Consider the following 15,834-nt stretch of genomic DNA (forward strand, 5'->3'; position numbering starts at 1 on the left):
TCAGAGGATCACAGGGCAGTTTACAGTATAAAAACACGAAACTACACACCTTAATAGCAAGCAAAAACCATCCCCCCTCCCAGTTTATAAGGCCATAGAGTACTGAATCAGCCCAAGGCCTGGGAGAAGAGGGAAGTTTTTGCCTGGTGGCTAAAGATTTGTAATGAAGGAACCCAATTGTGTAAAACTTTGGATTTGTTTGAATTCCATTTGAACAGCACTTTTATTGAAGTCCTCAGCTACTTTGCAGCTATTGTTAAAACACAAACTATCCAGATATTTCGGTAGCACATAGAACTAGCATGGCAAACTTTTCAAGTTTTGTTTATTAAATATGTCAAATAAACACAGTAAGTCAAATTTAGGCAGCAGAAAGTTTTCTTCACAGTTTATCCAATCACATTTCCCCAGAAAACCCACACCACTAGTCTTAAGCAGGTGACTGCTTCCTTTCCTCATCTACCCAAAGGGAGTGTTAGGAAGAGTCAGTCTCTGAAGAAGGTGGTCAAGTCAGATGGCAAACTATTTGGTGTTTTCCAAGTTAGCCAGTCAGTCCCTGGGTCTGTCAGCACCTGTTGCTCTGCTGTGTTTTTCTGTTCCTTGAGCAACAAAATGTTCTCTTTCTGGAATGGGGGGAGGGGGCTTCTTGTATTTATTTCTGTCTCTAGTGCGCATGCACACACCAGCAGGAAACGGGAGTTCTTAATATTTTTGCAGTCTCTCCTCCCCTTGCATGGTCCCCGCGGCAGTTGTGCCAGGCAGAGTGAACCATCGAACATGGTGTCAGCAGCCATCAGCCGGGGCCATACTGCACACACTCCCTCTGAAGGATCCACAAACATTCCATGCTTTTGTCTTCATGTAGGTCAATGGCACAGATGCAGATTTTGAATATGAAGAAATTACACTGGAAAGGGTAAGGAGGAGCTCCTACAACCTTTGATTTCCCAAGGGGTTTGTTTTTTCTCTCTATTTGGGAGGGGTTGCTTCTGCTTCCCTCTCTTGGCTGCTGCGGTTGGATCTGGCTGCTGCCCTGCTCTGATGGCTTCTTAATGCCCATTTGCCAGAGGAGCTCTGTTGCCTGGCGTGGTTCATGATGCTCTGGCCAAAGCAGGCAGGAGAGGCAGGTCTGCCTGGCCTCATGGCACCCATCCTGCTGCTGCCGTGGCTTTTTGGAGCTGCCGTTCCTCACACACGTGGCTCCTGGAGTAGAGCCTGTTGGAAGGGCCACAGCTCAAATTCTTGCTCAAAGTCCAGCTGCCATTGCATTGGGTGGGGGCTGTAAGCCAGGTACTGATCCTTGTGGCAAATGAATGAGATGGAAAGTTCCAGCTGCAAGCTTTTCTGCCAGACAGATTCCAGTTCGCTAGTGCCAAGACCTTCATGTGCTGTTTCAACAATCATAATGAAATAAGTTTAAATTCATTCCTTTTACTGTTAATTTTCCTGTGGAGCTGGGAATGTTGGCACCATGCAGCATTTCCTGCTTCCTTCCACACGCTGACAACCCCCTTAGCTCATCCAAAAGTATACTTTGAAGTCGGTGTCCCTCTTGGTCGATCACAGGTGCTTCGGTTGTCTTCCCCCAGGGCAATTCAGGACTTGGCTTCAGCATTGCAGGAGGTACGGACAACCCCCACATTGGGGACGACTCGAGTATCTTCATTACAAAGATCATCCCGGGAGGAGCTGCTGCGCAAGATGGAAGATTGCGGTACGTCAGTTCCTTCTGTGTTCCAGGCTTTGGCTCCATCTAATGTCCATCTTCGCAACAGTCCGGGAAAAGAGGCAGCATGGCTGCTGTTCCTGCAGAGAGCAGGCTGAGCTGGTGTGGGATTCATCCAGTCCTGATTCCTGGCTCTTAGGAGGATGCTTGCAGCAGCCTGGAGCCTTCAGCATTAGCCGTCTCTCCAGGGTTGGCCATAAGGCAGAACTGGGGAACCTGTGCCCCTCCAGGTGTTCCCATCAGCTGCAAGCAGCAGGCCCAAAAGGGGGGGGGGGCTCTAGGCCAGTGGCACTGGAGGCCTTCCGAGACCAAGGGGCGCCCTTCTAGCCCAGTATCTTGTTATAATAATAATAATAATAATTTATTATTTGTACCCCGCCCATCTGGCTGGGTTTCCCCAGCCACTCTGGGCGGCTTCCAACAGAGATGAAAAATACACTAAAAGTGTACCAGTTACCAGTGTTACCAGTGGCCATCCAGGTGCCCATTCTGGGCAGCCCACAAGGAAGACCAGAGTGCAGCAACAGCTCCTCTCTGCTTGTGGCTTCCAGGAACTGGTTTTTGGAAGCATTAATGCCTCTGACGGTGGAGAAAGAGGATAACCATTGATAACCCTCTCCTTCATGAATTTGTCTCTTCCTCTTTTGAAGCCATCCATGTTGGTGGCACTGAATCTTAGTTTTTGTGTGTGTGCTGTGTAAGAAGTACTTTCGTCTTACCTTCCATCTTCCATCTTTTGAGTTCCATTCAATGAGCCCATGGATTTAGCATTCTGAGAGGACAAAAGCGTGTGTGTGTGTGTGTGTGTGTGTGTACACACCTGGAGGCCATTCAGGGCCACCTTTGCTCTCCACCTGCAGGGTGAACGACTGCATTTTGCGCGTCAATGAGGTGGATGTCCGTGATGTGACGCATAGCAAAGCCGTAGAAGCCTTGAAGGAGGCAGGCTCCGTAGTCCGGCTGCATGTCAAGAGAAGAAAGCAAGTAACGGAAAAAATCATGGAGATCAAGCTCGTGAAAGGCCCCAAAGGTTTGTGGCGGAAGGGAGCAAGCTGTGCTTAGTTTAGGGATGGGATGGGGGTGGCTGCAGCTCCTCTTTGTGGTGCTTAGCCTGCCTGCAGTTCTCAAAGGCCTGGGCATTTGGACTGCACACAGCAGTCCGTGGTTTTGGTTGGAAATTCCAGCCACTCCTGTGGAAGCTGGAAGAGAGCCCACGCCTTCCTGTGGGCAGCCTTCACCCCCAAGTTATCACTGGTGGATGACTGTGAGCCTTCCAGCACATGGACTGGGGGGTGGGGGTGTCCCTGCCCTTGCCTGATTCTCACCAGACCATTCCCTGCTCCAGAGTCCCCGGCTCAACAGTGGAACGGTCTCCCTCAGGAGGCTGGGGATTCTCCTTCCTTGGAGGTTTCTAAGCAGGATTCCTGCATTGCAGGGGGTTGGACTAGATGACCCACGGGGTCCCTTCCAGCTCTACCATTCTACCATTCCTCTGGACTGTGGTCAGATACTGTGACATGCAAGCTGGTTGTAGAGTTGCAGACAGTCTGCGGAAGTTGTGCTGATGACGGTCTTTGCTCTCTTGAAGCAGGTCTTGGGTTTAGCATCGCCGGGGGTGTTGGAAACCAGCACATTCCTGGAGACAACAGCATCTATGTCACCAAGATCATTGAAGGAGGTGCAGCACACAAGGATGGCAAGCTCCAGATTGGAGACAAACTGATGGCTGTGAGTCAAGTTGCAGTATCCCTCTGTTTTGGGCACAGCTCCACAGAGGCTGTCCTCAAAGCCAGGGGTTGCCCTCCTTTCATGCAGGACTCTTTGTTGGGAGCCAGTGAGTCATTTCTAAGCTACAAAGCAGCCTTGGGGGTCTCCCTGAGTCTCTGCAGTGTTGCCTGCTGCGCCTTGGCAGGTCAGTGGTTTACCATGGAGAAGACTGCAAAGCTCACTTGACTGCCTCTGGCTTATCAGAGCCAGATGTATCCAGTTTTCTTTGCTGGGAAACGGGCCCTGGACTCAGAACACCTTGCACAGCTAAGAAAATCCTCTAAATGGCACTGTAATATGGGAGGTCAAACATGGGAGGGCTGGACAGTCCTTAAGAGGCCACTGTCAGTCCACAGAAGAGGCTCTAATGTACAAAGACAGCAGTAGAGAACTGAAAACAAGATATGCTTGACTATAGAAAACCCCGAGGCTCATGTGCTGGCTGGTCCCTTGTGCTGCTCTCAGCCATTCCTGGGAGAATCCAGCCAGTGCCATTTAATCAGGCTGTCCAGGTCCTGGCCTGGAACTGGGCTTGTAAACAAGGGACTTTGTTTTGGATTATGGTTTTGAGCATCATAACTAAGAGGAAATGTGGAAGGGGAAGCAGTCCTGATAATTAAATGACAGGAGATTTAAGAGATTAGGGATTACATAATATAGCAGCATAGTTAAAGACAGCTAAGAAGACAGCTCTTGATAAGGGAATAATGAAAATGAACCCAAACCCCAAAGGAAGCCCTTCAGCCAATAAAATAAAGCTGCCCCCATTGTAATGCCTTTATGAAAAAGTACAGTGAGAACAAGAGCAGAGCTGCTCTGTGCTGGATCAGGCCAAAGGAGAGCCATCTGGGCCAGCATCCTGCTGTGGTCAACCAGGCAGCTTAGAAGCAGGATTCCACCCGATGGGGGGAGGATAGAATTGGGGGCTCACGTTGAGCTCCCTGCTGGACTTTGTAGGCACATCCTGCAAGAGCAAGCTTTTGCCAAAAAAGTGCAAGTGGACAGTAAGGTGCTTAAAAAAACAGAATTTAAGGAGCACATTGCTAAAAGCATTAAGACCAACAAGAAGCCCTTTAAAGGTGTTCGTAGCAGGATACTGTTGGGGTGGCAGTTGGACCCTCAGATTCGGATGGTTGGTATTAAATTTCTATACCACCTTTCATCTGAAGATCACAGGGCACTGTGCAATATAATAACAGAAAAATAGCATCATAATAACAAGAGAAAACAATACCCCACCATAGTTTAAAAGGCCATAGAGTGTAGTATAATTATTAAAGCTGAATGGCAAGCAAGTCAGAGGAGGATAAGGAGATTGTGGGGAATCTGAACGAACCTCTTGTGCCTGTCTTCACAGCAGAAGAAACAGGGCGGATCCCAGTGCCAGAACTCACTCCCACAGGAAGGAAGTCTGAGAAACTGTTAGTGGGTAACCATTTCAGGAGGATTTTGTGAGGGGCCACCCCACGGGACCACACCTGCACAAGGTCCTGCAAAATAAATGCCCTGTCTTCCTCTGAGAGCACCTTTGGAGGAAGGGTCCAGAGTGGGGGCTTGTTGGTACAGAGGACCACCCTAGAACGCACTGCTCCTGGATGTCCCAAATTGGCTTTTTTAAAACCAAACCATGTCAGTTGAGGCCAGTGAAAGCTGTTTCCAGTCGGAGTGGACAGCTGAGGCCCTTCTAGACACAAGGAGGTTGAATTCTGAGCAAAGTGCAGGCTCCTTCCTTACTGTTGTACGTGTGGGGCCAGAGACTTCTTCGGAATGAGTTCATTTGGTCTCCCCCCTCCCTCTCTAGGTCAACAGCGTTTGCTTAGAGGAAGTGACACATGAAGAAGCAGTGACTGCCTTAAAAAACACCTCCGACTTGGTTTACCTGAAAGTGGCAAAGCCCACCAGCATGTTCATGAACGACAGCTACGCCCCGCCAGACATCACCAACGGTGAGTTGTTCTCTGGCAACCGGCATTTCTGCACTTTGGCTCCTTCCTTTGACTGAGGCATTCATACCTTGTACGGTGTGCTTGTAAAAGGAGATTTTCAGATTCTATGCCTGTTGGTCCGTTTCCTTTTTTTCGGTTATGTAAAAGATGACGTAAGCAATAATTACAAAATCTCAAGGTGGCCCGTATATGGGAAAATGTGTTCATCTCATTAGTTTTTAAGAGAAAACAAGGCTTCAGTCTGTTGAAACAGTGGCTATGACTAACTTAGGGCTATTATTTTCAATGGGCCTACTCTGAGTAGGAAGGACTTAATTAGATACAACTCCCAAGTTCATTGTATCTGTGCAGAGAGTTGTTTTTCTTAGGATGGGGCCAGGAGGGCTGTAGCTTTGCATACAGGAGATCCCAGGCTCCACCCAGTGGCAGCATCCCAGGCTGCTGTCTCCTTGAAATTAAGATAGATGCATCTGGAGGTACACACTGAGGCATGCTATAACTTAAAACTCAGCAGGCATTTCCAAGGAAGCTGTGGTCCAGCTGAAGGAATGCTGGATCCTGTGCACAACTTTAGCCCATCTAAATGGCCAACCAAAGAAGCCCTCCCCCCAGCCAGCTGTTGGGGAGGTCAGTTTCCCCCTCTCTCCCCGTGAGTGCAGGAGGCGGCTTGGCCCAGACATTAGGAAGCAGCTTGTGGGGGAAGGAGGCACTGGCAGAGTTGAAAGCAAAAGATTTGGCTTCAGCACAAATGGTTTGCACAGTTTTTTCTGATGTGCCAATAAGTTAAGTTCCCACATATGACACTTGCACAGAGTTCACCATCTACATTTCTCTCCTTCCCAGCTTATTCTCAGCCTGCCGACAACCACATCAGCCCATCAACCTACTTGGGGCAGACCCTTCCGCCAGCGTCGCCAGGGAGATACTCCCCTATTCCCAAAGGGATGCTCGGAGATGATGAGATCACCAGGTAGGGAGCTGCTGGGTCCCTTGCAGAATGTCCCTCAAGGCTCCTGCACCTCCTCTTCCTCTTGTGGGGACATAGATTTCCAGGCAGGAGTTGATCATGGCAAGGGTTTGCCAAACATTCCTTCCTCTTAGCACGTATCTCCCTTTCATCCTGAGTTTGTGCTTCTTCAAAGTCCATGGCGCCTTTATTCGACACCTTTGGTAAAGGCTGTTCTCCAGTTGGAGCACTCGCAAGCCAGTGATTCCCAGTTGTCAGTGTTTATACTCCTTTTTTTTAGATTTGCCTTAAGAGCGTCTTTAAACATCTTTTGTTGTCCACTGGTATTTAATTTTCCATTCTTAAGTGGGGAATAGAGTAGTTGCTTTGGAAGATGATAATCAGGCATCCGAAAAACGTGACCAGTTGTTCTATCCCGCAGAGCCATAGGTGGGCTCGCAGGGATCCAGAAACTCTGATTCCCAAAGAAGGCTTCCCACACTACCAGGTTGATTGGTGGTTTATTACAGATCAGGGCCTTCTTGGGAGTGGCGCCCGCCCTGTGGAACACCCTCTCACCAGATGTCAAAGGAAAAAACAACTACCAGACTTTTCGGAGACATCTGAAGGCAGCCCTGTTTAGGGAAGCTTTTAATATCTGAAGGACTATTGTATTTTAATATTTTGTTGGAAGCTGGCCAGAGTGGCTGGGGAAACCCAGCCAGATGGGTGGGGTATAAATAATAATAATAATAATAATAATAATAATAATAATAATAAGTATTATTATTATTATTAAAAGGAAAAAACAAAATCACCACGAAAGGTCTGAAGGCTCCCTCCTTGCCCCTGTTTCCAGGACTCTGTGGGGCGGACTCCCCAGCAAGAAGATGGCTTGTCTGCCCCCAGGCACTGGAGCAAATGTACTTGATACAGTAGAGCAGCCCACAGGTGGCCATGATCTCCACCACAGCCAAGGTTCCCCACAGGTGGCTGATATTGCTCTAATTAGGCCTGGAGCCTAGTATCCCATCCCCATGGATGACGACAACTCCCTTCCTTGAGCTGCTCAATTAACCTGCTTCCCAAGTGTGTTGCATGAAAGCTTAGTGTTACAGCTGCCACCAATTGTGAGTTTCTTTTGAGTATTCAGCTGGTTCTAGCAGAGCTCCTGGAACAACTCACCGATGGTTCAACACAACCAGTCCAATGAAGTTGATGCTGAAGAATCATTGCTTTGACATGGGTGATCTTTGTTCCTTCCACTACACTGACATTAGTTCACCTGTCTTCCCAAGTGATATGTAAAATTTTTCAGAGACACCATTGATCTTTTGAGGAGTTGGAGATGGTGTTTATAAGTGGTCCATGTTTCACAAGCATGTAGTAAAGTTGGTAGTAGAATAGCTTTGTAAACGAGCATTTAGGTTTCCCTGCAAATGTCCTGGTCCTCAAACACTCTGTGCTTCAATTGGGAGAAAGCTGCACTTGCAGAGCTCAGGCAATGCTGGATTTCAGCATCAATGTGTGGAAATATAACTGCCCAGGCAGGAGAAGAAACGTTACACCATTAAGTTGGATTTGTGGCACTGTGGAAGGGTTGTTTTGTGCTTGTTGGTGTTTCACTTTGGTTTTTGGGATATTGAGTGGTAGGCCATCCTAAATGTATTCACAGCAGCTCACAGGAAACTTGGCCTATCGCTCAGTATACCAAAAACCAAAGTGCACACACACTATGTTGTCATCAGCGTATTGAACCTCTATGGTGGAAGTTGTGGGAACCCTATGTTGGCTATTTGCAGTTTAGTAGCTTCAGAGAGCTTGCTGGGGAGACCATGCATTAAAAAGGGACTCAAAAAGTACTTAAACAAGGTTTTAATAACAAAAAGAAAAACTCCTTTTACACTAAAGATAGCCACAAACCAGACCCAACCACCAACCCATCCCCCAGGGTAATGGGAGAGGAGCTAGGTGCTGCTCCTTATATACTACACCCAGTTGCTGACACAGCTTGATGAACACAACTCAGCAGCGCCTGCTATGTTTCACAGCTGTAAGACTGGGTCTCGTTATTTGCCCTGGCTCTTAAAGACATACACAACTTGTGAAACAATAATGAACCTTCACAGTTTAAAGTGACCCTTCAACACCCTACTCTTTGCTTACAAGGCTTCACCAGGCAGAACCGCTCAGGGACCTAGTGCACCTGGTGGAGGCGGATCAGCTTCCGAGGAGTGGGCAAGACACAGGCAGGTGGAAGAAGGAAGGGTAACCGTATTCCTCATAGGCCCTGTCCTTGGCTTCTGACTCTGACCAGCCTCGCAGTTTCGTGACTGGCAGTTTCTATATTCTTTATTCTTTTCTTTTATTATGTTTTTATATATGTTGGAAGCCGCCCAGAGTGGCTGAGGCAACCCAGTCTGATGGACGGGGTACAAATAAAGCAACAATTATTACTACTACTACTATATTACCATTGTTGTTGTTGTTGTTAACTGACTGAAATCTAATTGACAAAAAGGTGTTTTGAGTTCTAGCCCTAATATTGGCAGGCTAATGGCGGGAATTCTCTCCACCTTTCAGGGAGCCACGGAAGCTGGTGCTCCATCGAGGATCCACAGGGCTTGGCTTCAACATAGTGGGAGGAGAAGACGGCGAAGGCATCTTTGTCTCCTTCATCCTTGCAGGGGGACCTGCAGATCTAAGTGGCGAGCTCAGGAAAGGAGACCGTATAATTTCAGTAAGATGACTGAAAGGGGAAGAGCAGGACTCTCCCTTTTTCTGACTCGGCTTGTTTTTTTGACCTTTGAGGAAGGTGGGCAGCATGTAGCCAGCCCATGTGGGGCACTGAGTGTGGGGCACTGTGCTTCTTGGAACCACCGGGGGGGGGGCAGTTCTGGCTCTCACCAGCATCTCAGTCCACAGGTTGTCCCTTGGAAGGTCTTGCTTTATTTATTTATTCATTGCATTGTATCCAGTCTTTTCTCCAAGGAGCTCATTTATTCCCCACAACAACCCTGTGAGGTAGGTTAGCCTGAGAGGCAGTGACGGGCCAAAGGTCACCCAAGGAGCTTCATGGCCAGGTGGGGATTTGAACTCTGGTCTCCCAAGTCCTAGAATCCAGGACTCTACAATCTACACCACACTGCCTTTTTATTACTTATGTATTTATCTGTGATATTTATAAACCACCCACCAACCAAGTTCTCTGTGCAGTTTACATAATTTTGAGGGTCTAGGATAGGTCCACAGAAGGTGCTGGAGTCTGCAGCATCCTGCCACTGCTCAAAGATCCCAGCCTTCACGTTCTGCGCAATGTCCCTCCTTGCTTTCCTAAATACTCTGTGTTGGCATTTGTTTTGCAGGTAAATGGTGTCGACCTCAAAGCTGCAACTCACGAAGAAGCAGCTGCTGCCTTGAAAAATGCCGGCCAAGCTGTCACCATAGTGGCTCAATACCGTCCAGAAGGCAAGTGAATTACTGAGTTAATCCACCTGTCCTGCAGGGGAAACTGCGTTGATTAAGGCGGTGGGGGGAGGGGAAGGGGGTTAGGGTACTGGCAACAGCAGGCAGAAAGAACATCTCTGAACGTGAGCAGAATGTGCCCACATGAACCCCCCGTTGGTTGGTTTCCCACCATGGGTTAGTGTTTCAGAGAAGGACACTGCAGCCCCCTCCCCCCACGTGCTGGAACAATGCCAGTTGCTCAGGGCAGGTGAGGGCGACATTGCAAGTGGCCAAGGGATGTGTCCTGCTCCTGGAATCGGCAGCGGAATCCTGTTCCTGTGCCAATGACTAACCCAACTAGTTTCGCCAGCCCTGCAACTGTTGGCTACTCATGTACACTCCTCCTCAACAAGCTTGACAACCATATGTCAGGAGTGCTCTGATGGTGTTTCCTGGTTGGCAGGAGGTTGGACTCGATGGCCCTTGTGGTCTCTTCCAACTCTATGATTCTATGACTCATGTATACTCCCTTTCTTCCATTTCTTATACATGCCCCTTTTAACTCACAGCTCATCCGTAAGCTCCTTATGCAGCCACATTGGTTTCCTTAGATGCCCCCCACTTTTCTTTCTTGTTGGTATTGTCTGCATTTGGGCCTTCAATAGTTCTCCTTTTAGAAACTCGCATCCTTCTTGGACTCCCTTCTCTTTGAGTATTTCTGACCCTGGGATCTCACCCAGTAGCTCCTTCAGCTTTTTGAAATTGGCCTTCTTAAAGTCCAGTGTGTGTGTCTGACTACAGTACACTCAGTTTTCCCTTACCTCTGTATCCTGAAACCCAGGAGAACATGATCACTTTCTCCCAAGTTTCCAAGTGCTTCCACTTTGTTGATCAGTTCCTCCCTATTGGTGAGGACCAAGATAGATAATCCTCTTGTTGCTTCTTCCACCTTCTGGGAAATAAAATTGTCAGTGAGGCAACAGAGGAATTTGTCATTCTTGGCAGAGTCGTGAGTCCCAACAGTTATTGGGGAAGTTGAAGTCCCCCAGGATTACCAAACATTCAAAAATAAGAGATATACTAATCTGGTCTAATAAGGCACCATCCAAGTCTCCAGCCTGGCCTGGTGGTCTATAGCAGACACCCACAGTAAGAACAAAAAACTTCCTTCCAGTAGCACCTTCAAGACCAACTAAGTCAGTTCTTGGTATGAGCTTTTGTGTGCAGGCACACTTCTTCTCGTGTTGGCAGACCAACACGGCTACCTATCTGTAACTGGACCAACAGTAAGGTCATGGTTTCTCCTACAATGTTTACCCGTATACACTCAATCTGTTTTTCATGCTCCAGGTCATGGATTTCTTCAAATGTACGCATCCTTTATAATGCTGCTACTCCTCCCTTCCTGTTCGGTCTTCCTTTTGAACAGGTTATACCCCTCAATTCCTACATTCTAGTCATGAGTCTCATGCCTACCAGGTCATATTTGCCATCCTGTACTAAAAGCTCCCGTTCATCTTGCTTGTTTCCCATATTCTGTGCATTTGTGTAGAGACAACTGAAACCATGAGACATTCGCTGCAGCTGTTTCCTTCCTGCCCTTTAGCAGGTTTCTAGAGCACCACCTCAGTCTCCTGTGCATCAGTGAAGCTCTTATCCCCAGTGTCAGGTGTCCTTTTGACGTTTGTCTTGTGTTTTCTCCCTCCGGCTCAAGATCTGGTTTAAAGACAAACATAGCACAGGTGTTGCAGGTCACTGCAGCAGCTCCCTCACCCTCCATGTCTCTTGGTCCTATGTACACCGAGAGACAGTGCTCTGGGCCTCCCCCTTGAACTCTCCCATTAAACACCCTTGCAAACATCCCTGTTGGCAAGCTCCCAGCATCTGCACTGCGTTAAGGTTGCCTGCTGCTGGCTGCTAGCTGCTCCCTCAGGCTGGCTTCCGCTCAGCTGTCACTCCTCCCCATCTGATCTTGTGCTCCAGCAGAGCAATCAGCCACATCCTCAGGCTCCCAAAGACACAGGCTTCACTCTCTTCAGTCTCCTCCAGCAATCCTTCCCCCTGTTTGCAAGGCCAGTTTGCAGGCTCTGGTCACGAGCTCCCAGAATCTGCACTGAGCTACGTTTGAAGAGGGACAGAAACACCTTTGCTCCCAACATCTTCTCTTCCGGGGTAGAGAGTTGACTGTTCAAAACGAGTAAAGATTGGACAATATTCCAAGAATATCTCAAAAAGTACTGTGATAATGCAAATCTCCTGACAGATTTAGATTGAATCTTGAATTACAAGGAAACCATAAAAGTAAAAATTACTCTTGATAAGTAACAGAAAAAATAAGAAAGTGCATATAGATTAATAAGGTGTAAGAGGTACAATGAGGTGAATCAGAAGTTAAGGTACAGTGTTACCTTGGGTTACAGAGGCTTCAGGTTACAGACTCCGCTAACCCAGAAATAGTACCTCAGGTTAAGAACAGTTTCAGGTTAAGAACAGAGTTCTGGAATGAATTAAGTTCTTAATCCGAGGTACCACTAGATGATGATGATGATGATGATGATGATGATGATGATAATAATAATAATAATAATAATAATAATAATAATAATAATAATTTATTATTTGTACCCCGCCCATCTGGCTGGGTTTCCCCAGCCACTCTGGGCGGCTTCCAACAGAGATGAAAAATACACTAATATGTTGATATGTTGTTAGTTAGTGTCTATGGCTTGTTTATGGTGTTTTATGTTTTGTTTCTCTTTTATGTAAATTGTTTTGTAACAAAGAACTTTTTAAACAACAATAATAAAGACTGTTCAAAACAAAAGCAAAAAGCCTGTGGGTGAGGGGAGCTGGGATCTCCCCCCCCCCCTTTCCCTCCCTGTGCTGGCTTAGATGATGACAATGATTAATTTATTTATACCCTGCCTTTTTCCCTGACGGGCTCAAGGCAGCTTACAGATAAAATAAGAGCGGCTAAAAACACAAAGAGAGAATGAAGCTATCATTGGAAAACAAACATGGAATTAAAACTATATATTGATACAAATATTAAAACTCTATTCAGAACATACTGATAGTTACAGTGAAAACATCACAGCACCAGCTCTCTGATCACAATCATCTGCTCTGGTTATCTGTGCCAGTTGGAGGTGGGAAGCTTTAGTTCCCAGGTAAAGTTCAACTTTCTGTGCACTAAGTTAAGTTACTTATAGTGTTGCTTTCAAATAGCACTTCAAGCAGGAGCCTGAGAAATAGGCTTGTGCCATAGAAAGGAGGGTCTGAGCCAGCCAGGATCCCACCACTTGCTGATCTCCAAAGCTCCGCCTGCAGGAGGCTGCCAAGCCCCTGGCCCCTTGGTCTGGCGCTGCTGGCGAAGGAAGGAGCTGCTTGTCGCCATGCGCCCAAGTTGGATGTGTGCCATTTCCATAATGGCCGTGGAGTGACAGGGCAGAAGCAGCAGGCAGGCGGCTGGGTGAGTTGGGCATGGAAGCCCCTCCTGGCACCAGGCTGCCTTTTCCCCAGAGGTGCTTTGTGTTTCTTCATCCAAGCCTACGACCTTCACTGCTGATTTTTCCTTCTGGCCGTGGTATGAAAGAGACCACTGTGTCCTTTCAAGAGATGTCCAGTTTCTCTTTGATGGGATCGTGATCTGGACTCTGCAGCCAATTGTGTGGAGGGTGGGGAGGAAGTCAGACTAGCCAAGGCTGCCGTTGGCACAAGCCTCTCTGCACCTTCCGGAGCAGGTGATGGTCCTGATGGGCTCCCCTTCCCTTGCTCTGCATGTGCTCCCAGCCTGGACTGGCTTTAATCCGAGTCACGTGGGCAGCAGGCAGAGAGGGCGGAGGTGCGGCTTCTGCCCAGGAGGACTGAGAAGCAGAGCTGCCGTGAGTTCTGCTGCTTCCTGGCTGCTTTAGTGAAAGGTGCTTGGCTTGCTTTGGCTGGACCCATCAGCTGGAGAGAGGCATGTGAGTAGAGCGCCATGAGATCAGACGAGCAAACGCAGCCCTGCCAGGGTTAGCAGGGGCCCCTGGTCGGGGCTTTGTCTTGCTGGAGAAGGCAATCCAGTTAGTGCAGATTAGAGTGGGAGGAAGGAGGGAGATGCAGCTGGAGTGTTTTCTTGCAGGTGGCAACCAAGCCGTTGCAAAAAATCTCCGCCAGAATTGCCCCTGCAAGGGCCCTTTGCCAGCTCTTTGCTCTGGCTGGCTGGCCAGGAAGTGCTCACAGAACCCCTGGTGCTACGCTAGTGCTACGCTGTGCAAAGGATTCTCCTTGCTTAGAAGCAGCCATGGTGCTTCTGGTGTTGTCTTGTTGCCACCGACAGTGGTCTGGTGGTTGGTATCCAGAGAGGGGAATTTTCTCCCCCGGACGTTTGCCAGGCATGTTCCCTGCAGGCATACCTGGGGGTAGGGGTAGCTTGTTGAGCTGGTGGTCAGCAGAAGGTAATTGGGATCTGCCAGTAGATCGGCAAGGAGGGTTTCTGACTCCCAGCTGGTTAACCAATAGCAACAACAAACAGCTTTCTCAAGCTACGTTAGGCTACTGAAATGAATAAAGCCAACCCAGAACGGACTGTGGTGATGAGCTCAGTTCAGTCCTAGGCTCAAAATGCGCTTTTGTGCTCTAGTTGTCCTGCCTTGTGCAAACGGCTCTTCTGGCAAAGGGCAGAGTAGATCCAGCAAGCCTGAAGTCTGCCCATTCTGGGCAGTGCTGGGTCCTGTCTTGGAATTCCATATTGTAATTCTGCATGGCTCTGGGGACTTGGGGGTGTGCTTATTTTTAATATTTTGTTTTATATATACTGTGGGTTTAAACCATTTTGTTTTGAGCCACTTCAATTGAAATGTGGTGTGCACATTTTCAGAGAGTTAAAATTCTGGTTTTATGCCAGGGAGAGAAAGAATGCCGGAGAGACTTCATCGTTTGTCACAAAATCTAGACTGTGGAAAACACAGCAGAACTTGAAGCCTTTGGAGGGAGCACACTTCGCAGCAGCAGCAGCAGCAGCTGTAGTTGTAGGGGTCCAAGATGCTGGCTTATTTTGAGCTAGCAGCATTCTCCTTTTTCATTTCTGTTTGTCAGAATACAGCCGTTTTGAAGCTAAAATACACGACTTGCGAGAGCAGATGATGAGCAGCAGCATCAGTTCGGGGTCGGGGTCCCTGCGGACAAGCCAGAAACGGTCTCTCTATGTCAGGTAAGTTGCCTTCTGAGCCAGTTGGTGGGACCTGCCCAGGAGCTGCTCTTTGGTGACTGGGCTTGTTCCTCAGAGGATGCGGAGACAGGAGGCAGCTTTGCTGGCGCTCTCTTTGTGGTTGGCTCAGTCACCTTGGAGCAATCAAATGGTCTTGGGGAAATTGGCTTTCTTGCTTGAATGCAATTTTCAAGATCAAGAATATCCCAGAAGAAGTTGCCAAGGTTTGCTGGCATGCACCTAGGAGGGCAGCAGGGGTCTCCCAGAATTCTGGTTCTGCAGGCATGTGTTGCACTGTGACCTCCCCAAGGGGCAGAATTGCTGACCAGGGTTGCACCTTTGTCTGTCACCCAGAATGGCAAGCTGGCTTATGGAGAGCTAGCAGTGGCCAAAGGGATTCCATGATGGACGGAGGTGGAGGAACGTGAGCTGAACGACTGGAGGGCTTGCTGGTTAGTTGCCTTGCAGCTTAGCGGTTCCGGGGCAGAGCGCTTGCAGGCAGCCTGTGCCTCCATTGCTGAAGTCGGGAGGCTTGTCAAAAGGGCAGCTGACTGCAAGAGGGTGGGGGGGGGGCGTTCTGCCTTTCTCTTGGGGAGAAGGAGAGGCGGTGGGTGGCGGCTGATGTTGTTGAACAGTCAGTAGCTGCAGATGCGGGAGGCCACCTGCCTGCCAGAAACCTCTGTAAGCTCAACTGCCCCATTCTCTCATTGCCTGGTACATAAGGAGGGGACTTGGGTGTCGGAACATGCCTGGGGGGCACACGCAGCCCACGGCCCAAGACAAACCTCTCCAGGCATCTTCCTGATGAAGC

The 15,834-nt window shown here is 48.5% G+C and overlaps 1 protein-coding gene across 16 annotated transcripts in view; it reads left to right on the forward strand.

The window, feature by feature from the left end:
- Positions 1 to 15,834, forward strand: part of DLG1 (discs large MAGUK scaffold protein 1) — an 82,880-nt gene that overhangs the window by 50,583 nt on the left and 16,463 nt on the right. For 8 of the 16 annotated variants that reach the window (XM_083739321.1, XM_083739330.1, XM_083739333.1 and 5 more), the window contains 9 exons: positions 866 to 916; positions 1,590 to 1,714; positions 2,587 to 2,756; positions 3,315 to 3,454; positions 5,295 to 5,439; positions 6,283 to 6,409; positions 8,969 to 9,125; positions 9,751 to 9,853; positions 14,912 to 15,026. In XM_083739321.1, the coding sequence (XP_083595447.1) occupies positions 866 to 916; positions 1,590 to 1,714; positions 2,587 to 2,756; positions 3,315 to 3,454; positions 5,295 to 5,439; positions 6,283 to 6,409; positions 8,969 to 9,125; positions 9,751 to 9,853; positions 14,912 to 15,026 (1,133 nt within the window). The remainder of the gene's footprint in view (positions 1 to 865; positions 917 to 1,589; positions 1,715 to 2,586; positions 2,757 to 3,314; positions 3,455 to 5,294; positions 5,440 to 6,282; positions 6,410 to 8,968; positions 9,126 to 9,750; positions 9,854 to 14,911; positions 15,027 to 15,834) is intronic. The other 8 variants (XM_083739329.1, XM_083739331.1, XM_083739334.1 and 5 more) reach the window with 1 other exon arrangement.

Source organism: Podarcis gaigeae, assembly GCF_964106915.1.
Source record: "Podarcis gaigeae genome assembly, chromosome: 5".
In the NCBI taxonomy this organism is placed as follows: Eukaryota; Metazoa; Chordata; class Lepidosauria; order Squamata; family Lacertidae; genus Podarcis; species Podarcis gaigeae.